Source organism: Schistocerca cancellata, chromosome 2 (genome assembly GCF_023864275.1).
Source record: "Schistocerca cancellata isolate TAMUIC-IGC-003103 chromosome 2, iqSchCanc2.1, whole genome shotgun sequence".
Classification (NCBI taxonomy): domain Eukaryota; kingdom Metazoa; phylum Arthropoda; class Insecta; order Orthoptera; family Acrididae; genus Schistocerca; species Schistocerca cancellata.
The window spans coordinates 832,149,476-832,176,035 of NC_064627.1; the positions used below are offsets into that span (position 1 = coordinate 832,149,476).

Sequence of the window (26,560 nt, forward strand, 5' to 3'; positions counted from 1 at the left end):
TATCTTCATAATTTATGTAGAGGAAGTATGGTACATCAAAGTCATAAGTATCTTTCAGTGACAACTGGCTGCAATCCCAGTTGTGGACCAATCAAGGTGATGCAGTGGATAGTAGACTGGACTCGCATTCATGAGAATGGCGGTTTAAACCCACGTCCAGCCATCCTGATTTAGGTTTTCCCTGGTTTCACTAAATTGCTTCAGGCAAATGCCAGGATGGTGCCTTTGAAAAGGACATGGCTGACTTCCTTCCCTGTCTGTTAGTGACATATGAAATTTCAGATGATTCTACCACAAAACTACACCCACTACTGTTAATTCCATGTTTGAGGTTATTTTCAACTTGGCATAGTCTACTATCATGCTCATCCAACCTACTTTCCACATCTTCTACTTGGTTAGTTAGCTGAAGAACATTTTTATCAGACTCATCCACTCGTTCAGACACAGTTTTTACTTCGTTCATACATTTGGCAGATTCAGAACTGATTTTACTGGCTAACACTTTGTGAACAATTTCACATACAAGTTCTACAGCTGCTATTTTAACCTGTACTACCTTTTGGATACATTCTTTAATTTCATCTACTCTCTGTTTGTTTCTAACAGCAACTCTTTTCAAAGCATCTGTTAATTCACCTTTTACAATGCTGACAGAACTTTTGCAGTTATTCTCAACTCGAGAAATTTTGTCATCTACTTTATTTTCTAATGACTTCAATACATTTTCCCACATTTCTTTTAAAACAGCAGTCTGCTTTTCAAGTTTTTCTTTAAATCCACCATTAAGTTTACTAATTTTTTCATTAAAACCACTGTCAAGTTTACTAATTTTTTCAGTAAAACCACTGTCAAGTTTTTCAAGTTTACTATTAATTTTTTCAGCCAAATTAGTTTTTCCTTGTATAGAGCCCATTAAAGCTGCAAACATTTCCTGCATACTTCCAAGTTCCATTTTTGGCATCACTGTTCCACTGGAACTATACCAAATTTGGTATCCACATTTGACACATTTGATTCAGTAACATTACCAACACAATCATCACACAACTGATTGTTACCGAGTTCATGCTTAATGTCACTTTTAGGATTAGCATTATCCCCACTAGTTACATTAACAGACATACTTGAAGCAGACTCAATTCCACTGTCCGTAAATAACATAGAAATGTCATCAAAAAGTTCCCCTTTTATTTTAACATCTACTCCTTCCCTCTGTTCAGGTGTGCTAGTGTGTGAAGCACTCACACTGAAAGTAAGTTCTTCCTCCTTCACCAGGGTGTATACGACCCGGGACAACCGGGAGATGTAGGAAAAACCCAGGAATTTTTTCATCCGGGACAAAACCGGGAAAAACCCGGGAATTTTCTAGAATTCCGGGAATTTTTCATTGTCTTAGTTTTAAGTTATATTTTTTTAACTTTAACTGGTAAGAACGAATACTCTAACAAAGAATATTACTGTCTCTCGCTACTGCAGAATAATACTGCAGCAATAAAACACAAACGAGAGAAAAAAAGGTAAAACTTAACTTGCAAAGGAAATGCACCATATACAAGAACAAAACACAGTGCTCATACAAGCGTCTGCCAACAGCAAAATGTGTCAAAGGCTTTAGGAAGACTATGCAATGTTTCATAACAACAGATTGCCTCCGACGAACGTGACGTCACAACTGTTTACATTAGATTCGTTTGATCGGTTGCGAGCGAGCTTATGAGCATGTGCAGTCGAGTCGTGTATGAGTAGTACCTTCTCCCGCTTCAGGCTACAGAAGTGTGGCAGTTAGCAGGAAGCAATAGCAGCAAGCAGCCAGATGCTATCCGAAAAAATTTTACTGGTGCGCCTAAGCTGCCAGATTCACGTTTGCCCAACAGGCACGGAACTAGGGGCCAGGGGCCAGGGGCAAACCGGGGTATTTACCCCAGGCGGAAGTTTTGGTGTGGGGGGGGGGGGGGCAAATTCATATTATTGAGTAAAAAGACCTTGTTTCACAAAGCACCTAGCATCCAGCGCACGTTGGTCTATCGATTACCCAATGATTTTGAACGCATCTCTGTTGGTTTTTGAACATTTTTGATCAAATTCTATGTTTATTCATGAATGAATCGTAAGTTGATTTTTGAATGCGTGCATAGTGTATGTGATGTCTGTGCCAGGGGAATCCCCATCACATCTAGAAATAAACTTTCCTGCAAACAAAAGGGGATGGGTCTACGTGCAATACACGCTGTCGACTTCTTTGACATTGCAATGCAATTTCGTTCAAACGTAAGGGTGAATGACAATCGCTGTTTATGTGGTTGAGTGGATTTGCAAATGATCAGCGTTGTTATAATTACTAGAGAATTCCATAGATTCAGACAACCAGAGTGGAAATAAACTACTAACAGGAATCACAGGCAACAAAGATTACATATTGTGTTCTCAGTGATCCAAGAAAATAAAATTTTGACAGAAAATTTTTGGCCAGACCGCTACACTACTAAGGGCCAGTTATAGTGTCTCCGGCTAGGAGCCGCTAAAGTTCTATTCTGGAGGGAGCGTGGAAAACGCGTTGTACGAACACGTAATAACGCCTAACTGGAAAATAAATGCGGGATAACTAAACCGGTGGTTGTGGCAAGGTTTGTAAAGTTAACCAGAGAATAAATTTTGACACAGGCAGGAATAGTTACAGAATTAGTGATGACAAGATTGTTTGTTAGAACGAGGAAGGAGAAGAAACGGGGACTCCCCCAAGTTACGGAAGAATATGACAATTCCAAATTTATATAAAAATTCCGTACTACTGCTTTTCGATCTCATGCTTCAGAAGCTACAGAGTATGAATGAAATGTGAAACAATTTCCTAACATAAAACTTTTTGCTTGTAGTAGGCCTAATAGGCATTTAATATTGGTACTTCGTGAATTATATTCTGCCGTGTTATAAAAATGACCATTTGTGCCAAAACAGTCTCGTTTATTTGGTGTGTGTAACAATTGCTGGAATGTTAGGCAGGCCTATTTCATTTTATCTAGCAGACAGTGACAAAATACACGTAATCAGTTCAAGAAGCCACACCAGTCGTGGGTACTATTTGTATTAACAGCTTTTCTAGTATTAAACAACGATATTTTGTTTTTTCCTGTAGCAAAACGTTGACGAGCTTTGATGAGGTAATAGATTCTTTCCAAGAAAGGAAAGCACGCCATGTAAAGTTGTAGCAAGATTAGAGAGAGAGAAATGCTAGGACTTAAGAATTGAAGAAATGTGTACTGCCTTGCTTGTCTCCTGTCTTTACTGGTTTTATGTATCCTATATTTAATTTTATGTCACACAAAACAGCAAGTTATTAGCTAATAGGCAATAAAGAGTGCAAATTTTCTAAAGAATTCTTGTTCTTCCAGTTACAAATAATCCCATCCAGTATTAATTGTGAGTTTATTATTTTAAGAGGACAGGAGGATCTGCAACGAATTGACGCATGGTGCAGGGAATGACAATTGAATCTCAATGTAGACAAGTGAATGTGCTGCGAATACATAGAAAGAAAGATCCTTTATTATTTAGCGACAGGCTAGCCAGTGTGGCCGAGCGATTCTAGGCGCCTTAGTCTGGAACCGCGCGACCGCTACGGTCGCAGGTTCAAATCCTGCAGGGTGTATACGACCCGGGACAACCGGGAAAAACCCGGGAATTTTTTCATCCGGGAGAAAACCGGGAAAAACCCGGGAATTTTTCGGAATTCCGGGAATTTTTCATTGTTTTAGCTTTCTGTTAAATTTTTGTGATTTTGACTGCAGTATTGATTCTCTAGCAAAGAATGTTATTGTATCCTGGCTACTGGAGAACTGCAGCAATAAAATATAAACGAGAGGGAAAAAAATAAAACTTTAGTGGCAAAGGAAATGTGCAATTTAGGACAATAAACACCATGCACGCACAAGCGTTCGCAGATAGCAAAAATATGTCAAAGGCCGTAGGGCGTAGACTGCAATTCTTCGTAACAATAAACTGCTTGCTATGAGCATGACGTAACAACTGTTCACATTAGGTTCGTTTGACCAGTTGCCAGCGGTCTGTTGCGCATGCGCATTTGACTCGCGTATAAGCAGTACCTTCTACCGCTTCCCGCTACTTGAAGTTTGGCTGTTAGTTGTATCGGTAGTAGCAGCAAGCAGCCAGATGCAAACGAGAAAAATTTTTCTCGCGCGCCCTAGCTGCCAGATTCGCGCTTGCACAGAGTTGTAGTGGGGAGGGGGTTAGTCCTACGTGACCCGTGTTTACGTTAAGTAATTTCGATGCTTCTCTTCGTGTACAGCTCCACAGTCAAATGAAAACAAAACGGATTTCTGTGGCCGGGAGCTATCAAGTGAATTAAAATACATTCACATAATTACGGACGGCAAAAATATATTATTAATTTCAATTTCTGATTTTATTTTCTTTCCAAGTTAGTGGCAGTCAAGCATTAATCGCCTTGCAGAAGAATGAAGTTATTTTTGCAAGTTTTCTAAAGAAATTCCGCTGAGGCAATCATTTTATTTGAAACGAAGTGTTTCATTCTACAGTACTGGCTAGTTCCAACTGTTCGCTGAATTTCAAGTGCACGTTATCATCTTCTGCCATGTATGGCATTACGCCATAATAAAGAACCAAACATGAGATCGTAGAGTACTGGTACTCCAAGAAAATTTACATTCCAAAACCCACACTGAAAACTTAATATCAGATGGGACCTACTTCATTGTGAATCTGGAAAAAGCCAATTTGCACTTCAAGCCAAATTATGCATTTTAGTATGGTTTACAAAATTTCGATGCTCGTTGGAGTATCCTCTGATGCCCTGTTTCTTTCATGGTGCGATGTAATCTCTTAGTGCTTTATACACACGAACATGCGGGCTTCCTACACCACTGCAGTTGCACACGCACAATAATGCGTTTTCTGGAGCTCTCTGGCAACTGGTAAATCGAACCTATTTCTAACAGTATTGCGAACGGTGGTTACAAAAGCGTTACTTTCAAAGGAAATTTCTTTTCACGCACGATGAATTATGTTACATGTGAGAAAGTGGAATGGACATCTAAATCACAGAGCGTTCGAAACTGAACAGTTTGAGGACCAGCCACTTACAAGAATTTCGAGCCGAGGCATTTATGTCATAATTTTAAATTTACTGGCACAGTTGTGTGATGTATCTTGAAGTATAACACACGCAAAAAAAGATCAATATTACATGTGAAAGTTTAACTTCTATTGTAGCGTGTAAATCTTAGAGACCAATATTATATGTGAAAGCTTAGCTTTTCTTGTAGATATACGGTACCGTGTACATTAATTTAAACCGTTAACTTTTCCTCTTGTGTGTTCGCGCTATGTAACCAGTAATCTTGCTATTGGCTGACTATAACACGTGTCCTATGCTATGAATAGCTGCTATCATCGGCTGGCGAGATCTCGCGGCTTGAGATATGACTCACTTACAAAAGGACATAGCAACCTCGGTTGCATCGTTCCGGAAACTAACGCGCTGTGTTTAGTGCAATTCGAATTTATACTTTCATAATACAAAAATATGCAGCGTATATGTTGCTGCAAATCAAAGGTCTTTCCAAAACTTCTCTCCTTTTTTTTTTTATTAAAAGTTTCTCCAAAACTTCTCTGCTCCGTCTTTTCTTTTATTTTTCGGGAAGTTCTACGCGATTATGTAAAACGTTAACCATTCAAAGGATTGATAAATTTTACAGTTCCGAGGGAAAATCTACGGAAAACCTACTGTCACTTAGCACAAAAAAAGTGTATTTTCGATATTTTTTACAACGGGATATCCGGGAGAAATCCGGGAATAATCCGGGAATTTTTTTTCCTTGTCCCCGTATACACCCTGTCCTGCCTCGGGCATGGATGTGTGTGATGTCCTTAGGTTAGTTAGGTTTAAGTAGTTCTAAGTCTAGGGGACTGATGACCTCAGCTGTTAAATCCCATAGTGCTCAGAGCCATATTTAGCTACAATATAGCAGGTCAGCAAGTGGAAGCAGTTAATTCCATAAATTATCTGGGAGTAGACATTGGGAGTGATTTCAAATGGAATGACCATATAAAATTAATTGTCGGTAAAGCAGATGCCAGACTGAGATTCATTGGAAGAATCCTAAGGAAATGCAGTCCGAAAACAAAGGAAGTAGGTTACAGTACATTTGTTCGCCCACTGCTTGAATACTGCTCACCAGTGTGGGATCCGTACCAGATAGGGTTGATAGAAGAGATAGAGAAGATCCAACGGAGAGCAGAGCACTTCAGTACAGGATCATTTAGTAATCGCGAAAACGTTACGGAGATGATAGATATATTCCAGTGGAAGACTCTGCAAGAGAGACACTCAGTAGCTCGGTACAGGCTTTTGTTGAAGTTTCGAGAACATACCTTCACCGAGGAGTCAAGCAGTATATTGCTCCCTTCTACATATATCTCGTGATGAGTCAATGAGAATAAAATCAGAGAGATTAGAGCCCACACAGAGGCATACCGACAATCTTTCTTTCCACGAACAATATGAGACTGGAATAGAAGGGAGAACCGATATACTCAAAGTACCCTCTGCCACACACCGTCAGGTCGCTTGCGGAGTATGGAAGTAGATGTAGATGTCAAACCGGCCGACTGGGGCAGGAGAGGCACCACAGGACATTTTAATTTGCACTGGCCTGAATATAGTTTGATGGCTTCCATTACAAAATATTACACGTTTGAATTCCACAGAGCGAAATACAGAGACGTGTGATGGAAGAATGCTGTGGGAAGAGGCGTGGCACTGCACTTCGGCACACTTAAGACCAAATGACATGTCTTAAGTTCCCTCAAACATATATGTTTCATGTATCAGACTCTTCAGAAAGATGTGCGCTACAAAATGAAGATTTTTTTAAATTTTCCGCGCCCTGCCTCAAACGCTCGAGGGAGGGGGAGCGCCACTATCTAATATTGTCCCGGTTCGGAAATATCGTAGATCCGGACGTGATGCACACAGCAGTCTGAGTTGTAGTGGGGAGGGGGTAGTCTCCACGTAACCCGTGTTTACGTTTATTGATTTTGTTGTTTCCTCTTCGTTTATTGCTCTCACGTCAAATGAAAACAAAACAGATTTCTGTGGCCGGCAGCTATCAGGTGAATTAAAATTCATTCACATAATTACGGAAGGCTAAAATATGTTTCCACCTTTCTGACAGTCAACCATTAATCGCCTTGCAGAACAAAGAAGTTGTTGTGTTTTTTTTTTCTCGGTTTGTTAAAGAAATTTGACTTTTATTAATCTTTTCTGCTGAGGCGGTCAATTTATTTGAAACGAAGTGTTTAACTCCACACTATTGGCTAGTTTCAACTGTTCGCTGCATTTCAAGTTCACGTTTTCATCTTCTAGCACGTATGGCATTATGCCATAATAAAGAACCAAACATGAGATAATACAGTACTGGTACTCCCAAGAAAATTTACATCTGAATATGGACATAGGAATGGGCACTTTAAGCCAAATTACCTTTTAATATGGTTCACAAAATTCCCATACTCTTGGAGTATTCGCTAATAACTTGTTTCTTTTATGACATAATGTAAGATTACACACGAACGTACGGGTTTTCTGCGTCATCGTAGTTGCACAAGTGCGGCGACGCCTGCCATCTGGTGCAACTGCTGAAACGAATCTATTTCTAACAGGTCGCGGGAATATTTTCCGAATTATTGTTTGAAAAGCGTTATTTTCAAGTAAAGTAAATTTCTGACTCTCATTCAAAAATCAAATCTTTGAGGACGACCATTTAGAATATTTTTGAGCCCAGAAGATCGGACCTTTATGTTGTTGTTAAAAATTTTACTGGCGTATTTGTGTGATGAATCTTAAAGTGTAACACGCGCAAAAAAGATCAACTTTATGTGTTAAAGCTTAGCTTCTCTTGCAGCTTATTAATCCAACATTATACGTGAAAGCTTTTTTTTTCTTGTAGCAACGCTATGTATATTAATTTAAACCATTACGTTTTCCTATTTGTGTGTTCGCACTGATTAACAGTGATGTCGCTATTGGCTGACTACATCACGTGTCCTACGCTCCGAATATCCGCTGTCATCGGCTGGCGAGATGGCTTGACATGAGCTACGACTGGCTTACAAAAGTGCATCACTATCTCGATTTCAATCCTTCGGAAAGTAACATGCGGTGTTTGATGGAATTCGTATTTATACTTTCGTAATACGAAAATATGCAATGTACATGTTGCTGCACATCAGACATCTTTCCAAAACGTGTTTTTTCCCCTGAGTTTCGTTTTCTAAAGTACTGGGAAATTCTATGCGGGTGTATAAAACCACAACCATTGAAAGGATTAATAAGTTTTACAGTTTGGAGGAAAAGTATACTGTTACTTAACACAGAAAAGTGTATTTTCATCCAGGAGAAAGTGTATTTTTAACCAGGAAATCCAAGAATTTTTATCCTCGTCCACGTATACACCCTGTTCACCGTATTCACAAAATCTTTATCACTTGTCGTGTTTCTCAAGTCTTTCAGCACGCACACACACACACACACACACACACACACACACACACACACACACACACACACACACACACACACAACAGATGTAACAAAGTTGACTGATCTTTTGTCGAATGCTGCAGCCTCGGCGTGTTGAATCTGTGAGTATGATGTACGATCCCCTGCGGCTGCCGTAACAGTTTCCTGGCCGCGCTGCCCCGTTGTACTGCTCGCCGCCACCGCTAAGATGCCATCTGCTGCTCCACTGAGCTCCCGTCGCTACTGCAGCCGTTGCGGATCATCTTCTTTCTTGCAGCTCCAGCAACTCAAAACGGATTCCGCTCAAACTTCTGCTAGTACCGGTTCACTAAATTCTTTCGCTAACATTCACTGTTCGGTCCATCAAAATCTTTCTCTCGACTGCAGATTAAAAATACTACGGCTTTAGTGTTTCCCAGCCGATGCACCACGTGCGACAGCGCGGTTGCCTCTGTCCCTTTATGATGAACCTGCACCTACCTGTGAACACTGTCTCAGCAGATCATCAGTAGGGAAGCCGAGCAAAACCTACTGTACTTCGACATGAACCAGGCTGCAATTAAAGTCACTAGTCTATTGTTTTGGTAGAAAGTTTTCACACGAAATGAAAGGTTGGAAATTTTGTCCTTAATTAATATATTCTGAAACTTAGGTGAACAAGTATCACTGCCAAGCCCTTGCTAGTCTTAACACAGTCACTCACAATCCCTTTCACTCACGTTAGCAAATTTATGATGTTGCATATCCTGAAAACGTAATAGCTACAAAAATACGGATTGTTTGTGATTGAGAATGCTCGACAAATATTAAGTCTGTTGGTACATAATGCAGTCACAGTTTTTAGCCACCGACCTGCTCAATACGCCACACGGAATTTATGTTTTTTCTCCTCACAAAATTCACTTAAAAATTCCGAAATTTCTACAACCCATTGGAATAATTATGCTCTCACTTTACAACACTTTTAATGCATGAAACACTGCTAGATCCGGCAACTTATCATTTCCATCGGAACTTCTACTACTACTACACACATCCGAACTGTTTCATGGCTAGGCTCCAACTCCTCTCTAGAATACTCTTAAGTCTTCTCTACCAGCAGAGAAAGGTGCGTGAAGAATATTGCTTTACCATTGGTCAGTTTATTCAGCAGCCAATATCAAAACAACATTCTCACGTGTCAGTCCGTGCTTTTCATCAATAACCAATTGCAAAATAGTAAACCTAACAACTGCACTTTTTACCGATGTAATTATCTAAGATGCTGAAGTTTTGTTTATGCATACCCTATCCAATACCGTCCTCTATCGGCTGATACATAAACTACATGCGCGTCCAGTCTCGCGTCACCATCTGTCACTATCCAGCTCTGAGACACATCTCCCACTTAACCGCCTCCAAGGCAGGATCAGTATACGGCACTACGCCTTAAGCAATCCCCTAAAGTGAGAGGGCAAACAAACAAAGAAGTCTGCTAAGAAAAAGGACCCTTCAGTGGCCCCAACACTACCACTCCCTACCAGTTCTGCACCTAAGGATGAGGTGGAGATCTTAGCATCCCCTTAGGACCTGGATCTCACTGATGCCTCGTCCACAGTAGAAATGGATACAAATACTCAGTCGGTGGCAGCAGGTGACCCTGAGGCATAACCTGCTGCCTTGCATGCTTCATGCCTTTCCAGCCTCATGATAACGTCATCCTCTAGTGGAATTGCTGCGGTTTTTTCCACCAACTGGCTGACCCACGGCAACTGTTAAACTTTACACCTTCTTTCTGCATTGCCCTCCAGGAAACCTGGTTCCCGACAATGCGGAACACTGCCCTCCACAGCTGTAGGAGATATTACAAGAACCGTAGCGACTATAATAGTGTCAGGTGGAGTTTGTGCCTATGTCCTGAACTCCGTATGCAGTGAACCTGTGCCTCTTCAAACCCCTCTTGAAGCTGTGGCTGTCACGATAAGGGCAACGCAGGAAATAAGTGTCTGCAATGTATAACTTCCTCCAGATGGTGCAGTATCCCTGAACGCATTGGCTGCACTGGTTCATCAACTCCCTGAACCTTTCCTACCTTGGGAAATTTTAATGCCCATAACCCCTGGTGGGGTGGCACCTTGCTTACTGGCAGAGGTAGAGATGTCGAAACTTTCCTGTCTCAACTTGACCTCTGCCTCTTAAATGCTGGGGCCTCCACCTATTTCAGTGTAGCTCTGGCACTTAGTCGGCCATTTATTTATCCCTCTACAGCCCAGGATTTCTCCTATCTGTCCACTGGAGAGCCCACGATGACTTGTGTGGTAGTGACCACTTTCCCATCTTCCTGTCACTCCTCAAGGGCCATTCCCTCTGTCATCTACCAAGATGAGCTTTAAGCAAGGCAGACTGAGATGCTTTCACCTCTGCTGTCACTGTTGAATGTTGAATCTCCCCCACACTGTACCATCAGTGTGGTAGTTGAGCGGGTCACTAGGACGATCGTTTCTGCAGTGGAAAACAGGATCCCTTGTTCTTTAGGGTGCCCGCGACGAAAGTGAGTACCTTGGTTGGTCGCTGGGAATCACTGAGGCCATTAAAGAGTGTCATAAGCGGTAAAAGCACATAAGCATCACTCTTCCTAGAGCACCTAATAGCTTTTAAACAGCTCTGTGCCCACGTTCGTCAGCTTATAAAAAGACAGAAACAGGAATGTTGGGAGAGGTACGTCTCGACCATTGGGTGCCATATGTCACCTTCCCATGTCTGGACAGAGATCATACATGTTTGTGGGTACCAGATCCCGACAGGTGTCACTGGCATTAACATCAATGGTGTGTTATCTACTGATGCACATGCAGTTGCCGAGCACTTTGCTGAGCACTATGCTTGAGCCTCCACATCGGAGAATTATCCCCCAGCATTTTGCACCCTCAAACGATGGATGGAAATGAAAGCCCTCTTGTTCACTGAATGTCACAGTGAACCTTATAAAGCTCCATTTACAGAGTGAGAGCTCCTCAGCGTCCTTGCACATTGCCCCAACACAACCCCTGGGCCAGATCGGATCCACAGTCAGATAATCAAACATCTCTCTTCCGACTAAAAGTGAAATGTCCTCGTCATCTTCAACCAGATCTGGTGTGATGGAATCTTTCCATCGCAATGGTGAGAGAGCACCATCATTCCAGTGGTCAAAACTGGCAAATACCCACTTGATGTGGATAGCTATCGACCCATCAGCCTCACCAACGTTCTTTGTAAGCTGTTAGGACATACTGTAAGTCGGCGGTTATGTTGGGTCTTGGAGTCATGTGGCCTGTTGGCTCTATGCCAGGGTGGTTTCTGCCAGGGTCGCTCTACCACTCATAATCTAGTTTCCCTCGAGTCTGCCATCCAAACAGCCTTTTCCAGATGCCAACACCTGGTTGCTGTCTTTTTTGATTTACGAAAAGCTGACGACGCAACCTGGTGATATCATATCCTTGCCACATTTTATGATTGGGGTCTCCGGGGTTTACTTCAGATTTTTATCCAAAATTTCCTATCGCTCTGTACTTTCTGTGTCCAAGTTGGTGCCTCTCATAGTTCCCACCATATCCTGGAGAATGGGGTCCCGCTGGGCTCTGTATTGAGTGTATCTCTATTTTTAGTGGCCATTAATGGTCTAACAGCAGCTGTCGGGCATTCTGTCTTGCCTTCCCTGTATGCAGATGACTTCTGCATTCCGTACTGCTCCACCAGTACTGATGTTGCTGAGCGGCCCTCTGGGGAGCCATCCACAAAGTGCAGTCTTGGGCTCTACCCACGGCTTCCAGTTTTCAGCCCCGAAGTCGTGTATCATGCACTTCTGTCGGCATCGGACCGTTCATCTTAAACCAGGACTTTACCTTAATGAGGATCCACTCACTGTAATGGAGACATATGGATCCTTAGGACCGATTTTCAATGCCCAATTGACATGGCTTCCTCCTCTTCGTCAGCTGAAGCGGAAGTGCTGGCAGCACCTCAATGCCCTGCACTGCTTGAGCAACACCAACTGGGGTGCAGATTGCTCTATGCTGCTGCAGCTCTACAGAGCCCTTGTTCAATCCTGTCTTGACTATGGGAGTCTGGTTTATGGGTCGGTGGCGCCCTCAGCTTTGCATTTACTCGACCCAGTGCACCACTGGCAATGGGAGCTTTTAGGATGAGTCCCGTGACCAACGTCGTGGTGGAGGCCAGAGTCCCTCCATTGAAGGTTAGGTGTGCACAACTGCTCGCCAGTTACGTTGCACACATTTGTAGTTATCCTAAGCATCCATTTTACTGCCTCCTTTTTGCCACCCATGGCAGTTCATCTCCTGCATTGGAGGCCCAGGTGAGGGCTTACGATTGTGGTTGTTGTCCAATCTCTTGTATCTGAAATGGAGTCCTTGGTTTTCCCACCTATACTAGAGGTCCATTCATGTACACCTCCATCATGTACACCAAGCCCAAAGCTTTGCCTGGACCTTCCAAATGGTCCTAAGGACTCGGTTAACCCCAGCAGCTCTCCTCTGTCACTTCCTCTCGATTCTTGACATGTACCTGGACCATGAAGTGGTTTGCACCGACAGCTCGATGGCTGATGGTCACATTGACTTCGCATATGTTCATAGAAACATATTGAACAGCACTTCTTGCCAGATAGCTGCAGTCATTTCACTGCAGAGCTGGTGGCCATTTCTCGTGCTGTTGAGCGCGTCCGTTCGTGCCCTGGCGAGCTGTTTCTTCTCTGTACTGGCCCCTTGAGCAGTCTACAAGCTATCGACTAGTGCTACCCCCACCATCCTTTGGTAGCGACCATCCAGGAGTCCACCTATGCCCTGGAACAGTCCAGTTGTTCCGTGGTGTTTTTGTGGACCACAGGCCACGACGGAATACCAGGAAATGAACTCGCCAACAGGCTGGCCAAACAGGCTACACGGAAACCATTTCTGGAGATCGTCATCCCCTAACTGACCTGCAATCATTACACTGCAAGGTTTTTCAGCTTTGGGAGATAGAAAGGTATAATCTTAGTACACACAACAAATTGTGTGCCATTAAGGGGACAACGAATGTATGGAAGCCCTCCATACAGGCCTCTCGCAGGGACTATGCGGTTCTCTGCCGGCTCCGCATTGGCCATAGGTGCCTAATACATTGGTACCTCCTTCATCGTGAGGACCCACCTCGGTGCCACTGTGGCTCACATATGACTGTTGTCCACATTGTGCTGGACTGCCCACTCTTAGCCGCTATGCGGCAGACTTTTAACCTTTCCAGCACCCTACCTTCAGTGTTGGGCAACAATGCCTCAACAGCAGCTTTAGCTTTACGTTTTATTCATGTTGTTGTTGTTGTGGTCTTCAGTCCTGAGACTGGTTTGATGCAGCTCTCCATGCTACTCTATCCTGTGCAAGCTTCTTCATCTCCCAGTACCTACTGCAACCTACATCCTTCTGAATCTGCTTAGTGTATTCATCTCTTGGTCTCCCTCTACGATTTTTACCCTCCACGCTGCCCTCCAATGCTAAATTTGTGATCCCTCGATGCCTCAGAACATGTCCTACCAACCGGTCCCTTCTTCTAGTCAAGTTGTGCCACAAACTTCTCTTCTCCCCAATCCTATTCAATACCTCCTCATTAGTTACGTGATCTACCCACCTTATCTTCAGCATTCTTCTGTAGCACCACATTTCGAAAGCTTCTATTCTCTTCTTGTCCAAACTATTTACCGTCCATGTCTCACTTCCATACATGGCTACACTCCATACAAATACTTTCAGAAATGACTTCCTGACACCTAAATCTATACTCGATGTTAACAAATTTCTCTTCTTCAGAAACGCTTTCCTTGCCATTGCCAGTCTACATTTTATATCCTCTCTACTTCGACCATCATCGGTTATTTTACTCCCTAAATAGCAAAACTCCTTTACTACTTTAAGTGTCTCATTTCCTAATCTAATTCCCTCAGCATCACCCGACTTAATTTGACTACATTCCATTATCCTCGTTTTGCTTTTGTTGATGTTCATCTTATATCCTCCTTTCAAGACACTGTCCATTCCGTTCAACTGCTCTTCCAAGTCCTTTGCTGTCTCTGACAGAATTACAATGTCATCGGCGAACCTCAAAGTTTTTACTTCTTCTCCATGAATTTTAATACCTACTCCGAATTTTTCTTTTGTTTCCTTTACTGCTTGCTCAATATACAGATTGAATAACATCGGGGAGAGGCTACAGCCCTGTCTCACTCCTTTCCCAACCACTGCTTCCCTTTCATGCCCCTCGACTCTTATAACTGCCATCTGGTTTCTGTACAAATTGTAAATAGCCTTTCGCTCCCTGTATTTTACCCCTGCCACCTTCAGAATTTGAAAGAGAGTATTCCAGTCAACATTGTCAAAAGCTTTCTCTAAGTCCACAAATGCTAGAAATGTAGGTTTGCCTTTTCTTAATCTTTCTTCCAAGATAAGTCTTAAGGTCAGTATTGCCTCACGTGTTCAAACATTTCTACGGAATCCAAACTGATCTTCCCCGAGGTCGGCTTCTACCAGTTTTTCCATTCGTTTGTAAAGAATTCGCGTTAGTATTTTGCAGCTGTGACTTATTAAACTGATAGTTCGGTAACTTTCACATCTGTCAACACCTGCTTTCTTTGGGATTGGAATTATTATATTCTTCTTAAAGTCTGAGGGTATTTCGCCTGTCTCATACATCGTGCTCACCAGATGGTAGAGTTTTGTCATGACTGGCTCTCCCGAGGCCATCAGTAGTTCTAATGGAATGTTGTCTACTCCCGGGGCCTTGTTTTGACTCAGGTCTTTCAGTGCTCTGTCAAACTCTTCACGCAGTATCTTATCTCCCATTTCATCTTCATCTACATCCTCTTCCATTTCCATAATATTGTCCTCAAGTACATCGCCCTTGTATAAACCCTCTATATACTCCTTCCACCTTTCTGCTTTCCCTTCTTTGCTTAGAACTGGGTTGCCATCTGAGCTCTTGATATTCATACAAGTGGTTCTCTTCTCTCCAAAGGTCTCTTTAATTTTCCTGTAGGCAGTATCTATCTTACCCCTAGTGAGACAAGCCTCTACATCCTTACATTTGTCCTCTAGCCATCCCTGCTTAGCCATTTTGCACTTCCTGTCGATTTCATTTTTGAGACGTTTGTATTCCTTTTTGCCTGCTTCATTTACTGCATTTTTATATTTTCTCCTTTCATCAATTAAATTCAATATTTCTTCTGTTACCCAAGGATTTATATTAGCCCGCGTCTTTTTACCTACTTGATCCTCTGCTGCCTTCACCACTTCATCCCTCAGAGCTACCCATTCTTCTTGTACTGTATTTCTTTCCCCCATTCCAGTCAATTGTTCCGGGGGTATTTATCGTACCATCGAAGGGTGGGCATTTAGCCTTCTCTCAGAAGCTACCACCCTTCCTCCATTTTAACTCTGTCACACTTCCTTTGCATTTGTTTGTCTTGGTAATCTCCTTTTCCCTTCATATGTTCATCTCGCCTTGTCTTTTTGGGGTGGGCATTTTAATGTGATTCAGAGTGGCTGTCTCATTCTCTATTATTGTGATCAGCCAGCCCAGACCATTTGATCTATGTTTTTAATACCTTCTTGATCTATGTTTTTAATACCTTCTTCTACTTTTCCTTGTGGTGTATGTTTTCCCCATTTTTTGTTCGTTCCATTCATTTTCTTTTTAGTTGTGGTTCCCCATTCCTTTTCCCCCTTTTATTTTCTCAAATGTTTTTTGGGTGTATTTGTACCTTGAGCCTTGCTTGCATCAGGAAAACGGGACTGATGGCCCAGTAGTTTGGTCCCTTTATACCCCCAACCAGCCAAACAACAGTAGGAACAGGCCACCAAGAGAGATTAAAGTTCGTAATGCAAGGATGCAGTCCTTCTCCCCTGTTCCTCAACATGTATTTTGTAGAAGCAATGAGAAAATAAGAGTAGCGATAAACTTAACCTACAAATTGGAGATAACATAGTAATGAATTGGAGGAATTCTTCTACTTTAGAAGCAGAGTAATGAATTACAGATGAAGCAAGGACATAAGGACTAGACTAGCACAGCCAGAGGAAGCTTTTTCACCAGAGCATGTTTACTAATATCAAACATAGTCCTTAATTTGAGAAAGAAATCTCAGAGAATGTGTGTCTGGATTACAGCATTGTATGGAAGTGAAACAAGGACTGTGGCAAAACTGTAAAAGAAGAGACTTAAGTGTTTGACATGTGGTCCTCTAGGCCAATGCTGAAAATGAAGTTAAGAATGAGGGCATTCGCAGCAAAATTGTATAGGAAAGGAGTATGTGGGAAACACTATCTAGAAATTGGGACAGGATGAGAGGTAGTGTGTTAACATTCAGGTAACAACTTCTGTGGCTGCAGGTTCTAGTACAATTTCTGTAATATTGTGTTAAAAACTAATGTAATGTATGAGGTGAAACTTGCACAGAAATAAATATCACAATAGTGAATATGGAAAAAAAAAACACTTGGAAACACAGTCTAAACGTAACTAAATAAAAGCAGTATGAATACATACACAAACATACGTACAACATGATTTTAGCCACAAAAAATTATTGCAGAAACCTGGTCTCTTCTCAAAGACCTCAAAATACTATCTCTGTAATTTCTTCAAGTCATCTCTGTATTGGGCATCCAGATGGTGTCACTACCAATTTTGTCCCAATTACCTTATGAATCCGTAGTAGTACTTTATTCTGAAATGGCGCACATCCGTGATGGGGTCCATACCACCTGTAGTTTACCTGCTTACGTTGCAGCCCATGTCCAGTAGTGGGTTTCAATAATTTGATCACAAGATTGCAATCACCTAACCTCAAACCATTTATTGGTCCTTGGATAAAGTCAGACTTCGTATTACTCCCCTCTCCTCCTCCCCCCCCCCCCCCCCCCAAAAAAAAGTACTCAGAGTCCACTGTTCCACAATACCTGGTAGTTTGGTAACAAACTCCCAAAAAATGATGCTGAGATAGGCAGTTTTGTCCTGCTACACTAGTTAGAATCCCATTTGTCTTAACAAGGATCACTGACTCTTTTGTGTAGACTTCTGTTCGGGTTCAACCAGAAGTTAATACTCAGTCAGTTTCCCATGGTACTGAATCAATCATATCTTAAGATACATTCTCCCAATTCCTATGTTGACTGTATCTGCAGGGTCCAGCCGCTCAGGCTGCATATCAAAACAACTACCCTCCTCTATTCTGATGCCATGCAATTGTCCATATTGCCGTACTCACGTGTAACACTGTGATTTTACGATTGAATTTGCAGCCAGGAGAGCATCTTGTTGCTACAACACGAGACCTAATTAATCAAGTATAACAGATTAAGTAAAGTTGTCAACATTTGACATTGTGTAAATTTCTGCTAGCTATGTAACTGGAGTGGATGTGCACACAAATGGCTCATTAGTTGATACTTATATATGTAAAGAATCTGTAGAATTCCTCATACTGAAGTAAACCATAAATTTAAGCTGTAGAGATTGTAAACAAAGTCACAAATTTTTATTTTATTAATGGTTGTAATCATAACTTGTGAAATAATTGATTTCTTTAGGATTTTGACAAAACTTAGAAATTGTAGCTAATCTTATTGCCACTAAGGAATGGAACTGAGGTTCCATTCTGATGATATAACACTGTATACCTTTTTTTATTTCAGACAGCTGATTTAAAATGTCTAAATATTTTTTAATGATATTGAAGTATCATCTATAATAAGTACAAGCCAGTCAACTTGATTTTGCTTAAAACAATATGTTCAAGAAAATCGCATAAGCAGCTGTAAGGTTCTTGAAGACCTGTCTGCTTTGCTTTTTAATTAGTAAAAACTTTGAGTATGTCTCAGAAATTGTTTAGTGTATTCATGCTTAGCAAGAAAAAACTATAAAAATCAATGAGCATTCTCATTTTTACAAGTGCATGATAATTATACAATCAGTTTAAATAATAATAATAATCATCATCATCTTCTTCTTCCAGAATCAGATTGCGGAGCTGAAAGCTGCCCAAGCTCCAGGAGCAACAGCTCTGCGCACTGCACTTCTTGATCCTTCAGTGAATCTGCTACTTCAGCGGCTGCGCCAGGAACTGCTGTCCACAAGGGCACGCTTGGAAGAGACACAGAATGAGCTCAGTGCTTGGAAGTTCACACCAGACAGGTCAGCTTTGTTACAGACATACTTTATACAAAAGCTCTTTATTAGACCTTTGTACTGTATTACTTTCCAGATATGTTCAATATAATTACATTTTCTGATACATATAAATATTAATAAAATATCCAATATCTTGAACAAAATGAAATTGTAGAAATTTTTTCAGAATATTAAAGATAGTTGCCATCATCATTTATAAACGTCTCTCAGCTTGATAAGTAAATGACAGAAAATCACTGAGCTCAAATAATTTAAAATACATTGACTTCTTGCTCCATAATCATCCGACATGTAATTTACACTAAAGAGCCAAAGAAACTGGTACACCTGCCTAATATTGTGTAGGACCCCTGTGGGCACGCGGAAGTGCATGATGTGGCATGTACTAGACTAATGTCTGAAGTAGTGCTAGAGGGAATTGATACCATGAGTCCTGCAGGGCTGTCCATCAATCCATAAGATTACGAGAGGTGGAGATCTCTTCTAAACAGCACATTGCAAGGCATCCCAAATGTGCTCAATAATGTTCACGTCTGGGGAGTTTGGTGCCTAGTGGAAAAGTTTAAACTCAGAAGAGTGTTCCAGGAGCCACTCTGTAGCAGTTCTGGAAGTGTGGGGTGTAGCATTGTCCTGCTGAAATTGCCCTAGTCCATCAGAATGCACAATTGACATGAATGGGTGCATATGATCATACAGGATGCTTACGTGTGTGTCACCTGCCAGTCATATCTAGACATATCAGAGGTGCCATATCACTCCAACTGCACATGCCCCAGATAATTACAGAGCCTGCACCAGCTTGAACAGTACCCTGCTGACATGAAGGGTCCCTGGATTCATGCGGTTGTCTCCATACCCATACACGTCCATCCCTCGATTCGATTTGAAATGACTCATCTGACCAGGCAACATGTTTTCAGTCATCAACAGTCCAATGTTAGTGTTGACAGGCCCCGGTGAAGCGTAAAGCTTTGTGTTGTGTAGTCATCAGGGTACCGAATGGCCCTTCGGTTCCAAAAGCCCATATCGATGATGTTTCGTTGAATGGTTTGCATGCTGACACTTGTTGGTGTCTCAGCATTGCAATTTGTGGAAGGGTTGCACTTCTGTCACGTTAAACAATTCTCTTTAGTCATCATTGGTCCCATTCTTGCAAGATCTTTTTCCAGCCGCTGCGATGTCGGAGATTTGATGTTTCACCAGATTCCCGATATTCACGGTGCACTTGTGAAATGGTTATACTGCATAAATTCCCCTTCATGACTACTTCGAAGATGCTATCTCCCATAGCTCATGTGCCAACTGTAACACCAAGTTCAGACTCACTTAAATCCTGATAACTTGCCATTGTAGAAGCAGTAACCGGTCTAACAACTGTGCCAGACACTTGTTGTCCTACATAGGTGTTGCCAACTACATCACCGTATTCTGCCTGTTCACATCTCTCTGTATTTGAAATTTCTTGCCTGTACCAGTTTTATGGCACTTCCGTGTAGATTCCTGTAGTCATAAAATGTATTTAATTCACTACATGTTAGAGTCCCCATAGAATTATTGACAACAGGAGATACTTAAGATAATGAATAGATCTCAACATACACAGTCTGCAGAACATTTTACATTCATTCATTTCACTTTGCCCTGTGTATTCCAGGCAGGTTCTTCTTTTGCTGGTGTTAGATGGTTCAAATTTCAAGGGAAGTTGTGGAGGAATTTATTTCCATTCACCCTGAAACTTTGTAAATAGTTGCTAGATTCTCAGTGAAATTGATGTGACAACCCGTTTGTGCTTTAATTTGTTTTGAAGCTGTTTGATGGGGGTTCTAGTCACCATTTTGGACCGTCCAGTCCAGCAAATCCATCCGCTTTCCTTTGAAACTTATTACAACTGTCTTGGACTCGTATATGACATTGGTTAATACCTATATCTCATGTCTTGTTTGTGAACTATCTGTATGTGTGATCGAACATGTACTAATGACCAGAGTGCATAAGGGAAAGTTTTAAAATTTAGTCTATAACAATGTATACCATACTTTTAAACCAGATTCTTTTTTAGTTAATTATTTATATTATTGGTTCTAGCAATACTGGTAAAAGGTTAATGGCCAAATGCAGGCTTCTTTATCAAGAGAATGAAGAACTGGGACGTATGATTTCTAGTGGCAGACTTGCAAAACTTGAGGGAGATTTAGCACTGCAAAAAAGCTTTAGTGAAGAAGTGAAAAAATCCCAGTCTGGTAAGTATTTATAATTTCCTGAAATGAAATTGACAGTAGAATGTTTCTTATAACATTAATATAGTTTGTGGTGGTGGTGGTGGTGGTGGTGGTGGTGGTGGTGGTATGTGTAATTAGTATAAGTTCTTTCAATAAAGAAAAGCCACTCATTTAGACATTACTTACATTTGATATGAAAATTCATTATTACACCCTGTTAAAGTGTTGTTTGACACCCATATACTTCTTGCGAACAGAGAAGTTTAAAACACACAATACACTCATTCCACAATGTGTGCGTGTGCGAACACACACACACACACACACACACACACACACACACACAGAGGAAAAGAGCATCTCTAGGGATGCTGAAAGACAACATCCGACGCCACTCACCATAACTCCGGACATGCTTTACAGTGCTGTTCACAACATTATTCCTCGACTACAGCTATTGTTGAGAAATGATGGTGGACATATTGAGCATTTCCTGTAAAGATCATCATCTTTGCTTTGTCTTACTTTGTTATGCTTAATTATTGCTATTCTGATCAGATGAAGCGCCATCTGTCAGACGTTTTTTGAACGTTTGTATTTTTTTGGTTCTAATAAAACTCCATGTCATTCCAAGCATGTGTGTCAATTTTTACCTCTCTATCTGCATTATTCCATGAGTTATTCAATTTTCAAATTTATGCTGACTTTTTGATCACCCAGTATAACTGAGAACAGCACTCTTCCCCTAAGTATTTACTAGCAGCAAACATATCCTTGGAAATACATCTGTCCTCCATATGCACCCACATAGCTAGTTAAAACCTCTCTTCTGCATTATCTGTGGGTAAGTTCCTCTTGATTTTGAATAAAAAAATGTTTATTGTTGCAATACACTATGTACTAATTGAGATGTCTTATTTTTTAAAGATGCTAGACTGGCGTACAAATTCCATGCATCTATCCAGATTTAGGTTTTCCATTGTTTCTTAAATTTAGCAGGCACGTGCTGGTATGGTTAATTTGCAAGACCACATTGATTCCTGTTCCATTTCTCTTTAAACCAAGCTGCTGTTCTATACCTAATAGTCATTGTTGATGTGATCTTGATCTTCCATTTCCAAGTGTAAATGGTTTACTGACAAAACCATGAGATCAAAATGAAGACACAAGAAGAATGTGTCTGTAATTGTGAAAGTGATTGTCACAGCATATGTTGACAACAAACACCATGAGCTCTGTATCAGATCATAGTTTATGATCAAGCCTTAGATTTTTCTCATTTGTCTTAATGAAAGAGAAAATAACGTAGTGTATGTATATTGTTTAGAAGAGCAGGTATATTGTTATTACCTGAAACTGTCAGCAGTTGATAAATAATAATATTCCTATGCAACTTTAAATGTGTAGCGGTAAAGGTAAAGGTAAAGGTAAAGGTATGTAAATGTGAAGGTATCAGTTGAGAGAGATTTTGCTGGAGGAGCGGCAACTGATACCTTTACCTTTACATACCTTTCCTTTACCGCTACACATTTAAAGATGCATAGGAATATTATTATTTTTCAACTGCGGACAGTTTCATGTAATGATAACAATATACCTGCTCTTCTAAACAATATACATACACTATGTTATTTTATCTCTCATTAAGACAAATGAGAAAAATCTAAGAACTTTAAGGTATTGGTATATGGTTCCTGGCTCATGTCAGATGAAAACCCGGCAAGAATCACTGTTCAGACTATACCTGAACTCGTCCATTTTACTGTGTGTTTGGAGACAACTGTTCCAGTGACGGCGGTAAGGTCCCAAGCAAGGCTACCTGCAGTACTCCGTGGCTGTCTGAGGGGACTGATAGTGAGATATCGGTCTTCTTGTGGTGTTGTACACTGTAGATGTCCCGTACTGTAGCGCCTGGACACGTTTCCTGTCTGCTGGAATCACACTTTGTGGCAAACGGACGGCCCGTGCTACAATCTGCTGTATTTGACCAGCCTCCAGTCGCCCCAGTTTTCTACCCTTCTTAACGTCGTCAATGTGTGTTCTTTGAGCCATTTTCAACACACAGTCACCATTAGCACGTCTGAAAATGCCTGCACACTTACTCACTGCACCGTACTCTGACGTTCACCTAGACACCTCTGCGTATGTGGACTGCTGCCACTACCACCATGCGATGACGTCAGGTCAAATGCACCACATGGTCATATCCCGAGGTGATTTAAACCTGCAAATGCCAACCAGAGTGTTGTTTCACCATGTATCAACATTATCCTTAATTTATGAGCATGAGTTTACTTACCTACCTACCTACCTCTCCGAGGCTGTTTTCTGCATCAGGATGTAGGTTTTCTGATAAACTCAAGTTTTATGTTACATTAAGGCTGGATGCAATATTCAGACATAATGAGACTTTTCTGATCATTGAATGGTACATTGTGTATTCGAAGCTCATTAGGAAAAAATTATTTGTTTATTTGGTTAAAAAAATAGTTTCTTAAAATAGGCATGATGATAGTTTTTTCTCTGTGTTTGGTGAGAGTATGACTTTTTTGCCAGATGTTTCTTAGAAAGGCCAAGTTTTCTTTAATTTATCATATTGGCTTATCAGATTATTCATTCTTTGTCTGAAGTAGTATTGATTTCAACAATTCACATACTGCTTCCTTTGGGATGATTGTGATGTGACTAGTTTCACATTTCAACATTACCTTGGCTAAAATAGTCTTAATTTCATTTCTCCAAAAATTCAGAATGCTAATTTTACAGACACTGTGGTTTAAATTGCTCGCTTGAATTACAGGCATGTGTAGTGTCTGTCATTAGGTACGTCCAAGAAATGTATGATACCAATGTTTTCCAGTTTCATGTTTTCCAGTGTGTGTGTGTGTGTGTGTGTGTGTGTGTGTGTGTGTGTGTGTGTGTGTGTGTGTGTTTGCTCTGTGATATACAGTCTAGCTGCACAGCATTTCATCAGACAGCAGGCCTCTTGCACTTGGTTTTCCCTATTGGATTCTAATTAGCATGTCTTTGTTTCGTTACTCTTATTTATCGCTAATGTAGTGCACTTGAAAGTATTCTGAAGTTCTTCCAAAATTTTGTCAGTTCTTAGAACAATTTACACTATCCAATAAAATTAGCAACTCATTTGCAACTTTTTGTCATTTAATTGTGATGTAGTTTGTGTCCGTTGGTAATACAGTGGTGTGTTTTGCATGTTACAGTTGCATGTTTAACAGTTGTTAAACAGAAATAGCCTTCACTTCGACACAGCCAGGCAAGGGCCCTTATTTAATTTTTTTCCCCATTTCTAACTTCTAGTGTTGTAGGTCACAAATTCCTTTTGTTATGCTAGTATTGTTGATCATCCAGATACTGGTGTTCCAAGCTACTAGGTGGTACTGGTACTCCTCTATGCAACTGAAATGTGTGGCACTGTGGTAAGACAATGGAATAACATTTAGAAGCACAGCAGCTTAAATCCCAATCCAGTCATCCATTAAGTTTTTCTGTCATTTTCATAAATTATTCAAGGCAGATACGAAAATGTTTTCATTTGAGAAAGAAGCAAATGATTTGCTTTGTCATCCTTCCACAGCCTCAGCCTGTGCTTTGTCTCTGATGACCTCATCATCAGTGGGATGTTAAACCCTAATCTTCCTTACTTTCTTCCCTTTATTAGTATTGGCATTATAAATAGTACTAATTTTAAAACCAGAGTGAAATGCTTAAAAGTTAATACAGAAGCAATGATGGGTGGTAACACCAGTTTGTAATCCTGAGGAGCAAAGTTAGTGATATGTTCCAGACAGTATTTCATATTCTGAGTGTCTTGTGGTGCTCTTTATTCACAGCAGCTGTGTATAAATTACAGTAGTTTACAAGAAAAACTCCATTTGCATGGTGCTCATTACTTTTTTTGTTTTATTTATCCACCCAGTTCCCCCCCCCCCCCCCCTACCACACACACACACACACACAAGGCATTTTCATTGTGTGTCCTGAAGTACTATGTGATTTTGTTGTTGTTGTTGTTGTTGTTGTTGTAACATATTGGATATACATTTAAAACCAGTTCATGGCACTTTCTTTATAATAAACTAGAGAAGTACCTACAGTAAAAATGTCATAATTCATTATTTAAAAACTATGCAATTTCTCTTCATGTAGGAAACTGATTGAAAGCCTCCACTTTTTTGTGTAGTCACCATGGTTTTTGTAACATTTCAATAGATTTTTTTAGGTCTATAGTGTCATTTGCTTTTGTAAGTGGTGCCAACTTTCCTGATTCTGGTGTGTGTGTGTGTGTGTGTGTGTGTGTGTGAGAGAGAGAGAGAGAGAGAGAGAGAGAGAGAGAGAGAGAGAGAGAGAGAGATATGCACATTTCTTTTTAATTATATGCTTAAGAGAGAAATGTTATTTTTGTGATCATTTAGTAGGATGTTTATCAGTTATGTATTGTGTTGGTGTTTGCATTGAGTACTTCGTCATATTCGCTTGATCTTTTAGTAGTTGTTTCTTTTCTATCTTTGTTTTGATTATGTGGTAATTTTCTTGTAAAGTTATCATCAGCTGTCTTTCATTTTTTTATCCTATTTTCACATCTTTGTCTCTTGTAGTTGACTGGTGATTCATTTCTCTTGAACTTTGTGAAAAAGTTGATTGTCTTGTCCCACATTTTAGTTCCTGGGGTAGGAATAAAGATCTGGGAATGTCAGATGGGGTGACAGAAGGCGACAGTGGGTGATGTGGGAAATATATCAAGGAGAGACAATCTAATGTCAGAGCTTGATTTGAGAAAATCATAGACTTGTCGAAGTAGATTATTGATGATGTCTTGATGGTACTGAGTGACAAGGTGGCTGCTTCTAAGACACTTTACAAGTTTTAGGGCAGGAGGTGGTTTGTGCACTTGTTGTGTGAAAGGAAAGCCTGGTTGAGATGATTAATGTAGTTGTTCAAATATTCAGTAGTGGAGCAGAGTAATTCACCATGGATGTCTAGGCTATAAGGCAGGGAGCATGTAATGTGGAAGGATGGTTGCTGTCAAAAGTGCAAGTGTTGTTGCTTATTGGCATGGTGCGAGTTTCAGTAAGCTGGAAGTCAATATCGAGGAAGGTGGCTTCGGGTTTCAGTAAGCTCCAGGTGAATTTGGAGTGAGAGAAGTTAGTTTAGCTGTTGCAAGATGCGGAGGAGTTCTTGACCATGAGTCAAGATCATAAAAATATCAATGAATATGTTGGTATATAGAGTGAAGAAAAATGCACACACTTGGACTTCGCAGTGCAATTCTTCACATACTGACAAAACAAAAATGTCTCTCACCAAATTTCATCATGTGCATATTTTGGCCAGTAAATGGACATTAACGGCTGGAAATTTGGCAACACTGTAATTGCATGTAGAATAACTACTTTTGTCAGCATACGGAGCAGTGCTGTGCAGTGGGTTAGTGTGGAGGAGGTCGAAGGTTCAGTTTGGGGTCAATTCGTATTTGTTTTTATTTGCTAAAAATAGTCTGCGTGGTACAGTATTTGGTGCCTCAGTCGTCATACAGTGATGACCAGTGGGTCTTCTACAAAACATT

The 26,560-nt window shown here is 40.8% G+C and overlaps 1 protein-coding gene across 2 annotated transcripts in view; it reads left to right on the top strand.

Moving 5' to 3' along the window:
* LOC126162727 (pre-mRNA-splicing regulator WTAP) overlaps nucleotides 1–26,560 on the top strand; it is a 47,320-nt gene that overhangs the window by 15,977 nt on the left and 4,783 nt on the right. For both annotated transcript variants that reach the window (XM_049919387.1, XM_049919388.1), the window contains 2 exons: nucleotides 18,582–18,760; nucleotides 20,843–20,997. In XM_049919387.1, the coding sequence (XP_049775344.1) occupies nucleotides 18,582–18,760; nucleotides 20,843–20,997 (334 nt within the window). The remainder of the gene's footprint in view (nucleotides 1–18,581; nucleotides 18,761–20,842; nucleotides 20,998–26,560) is intronic.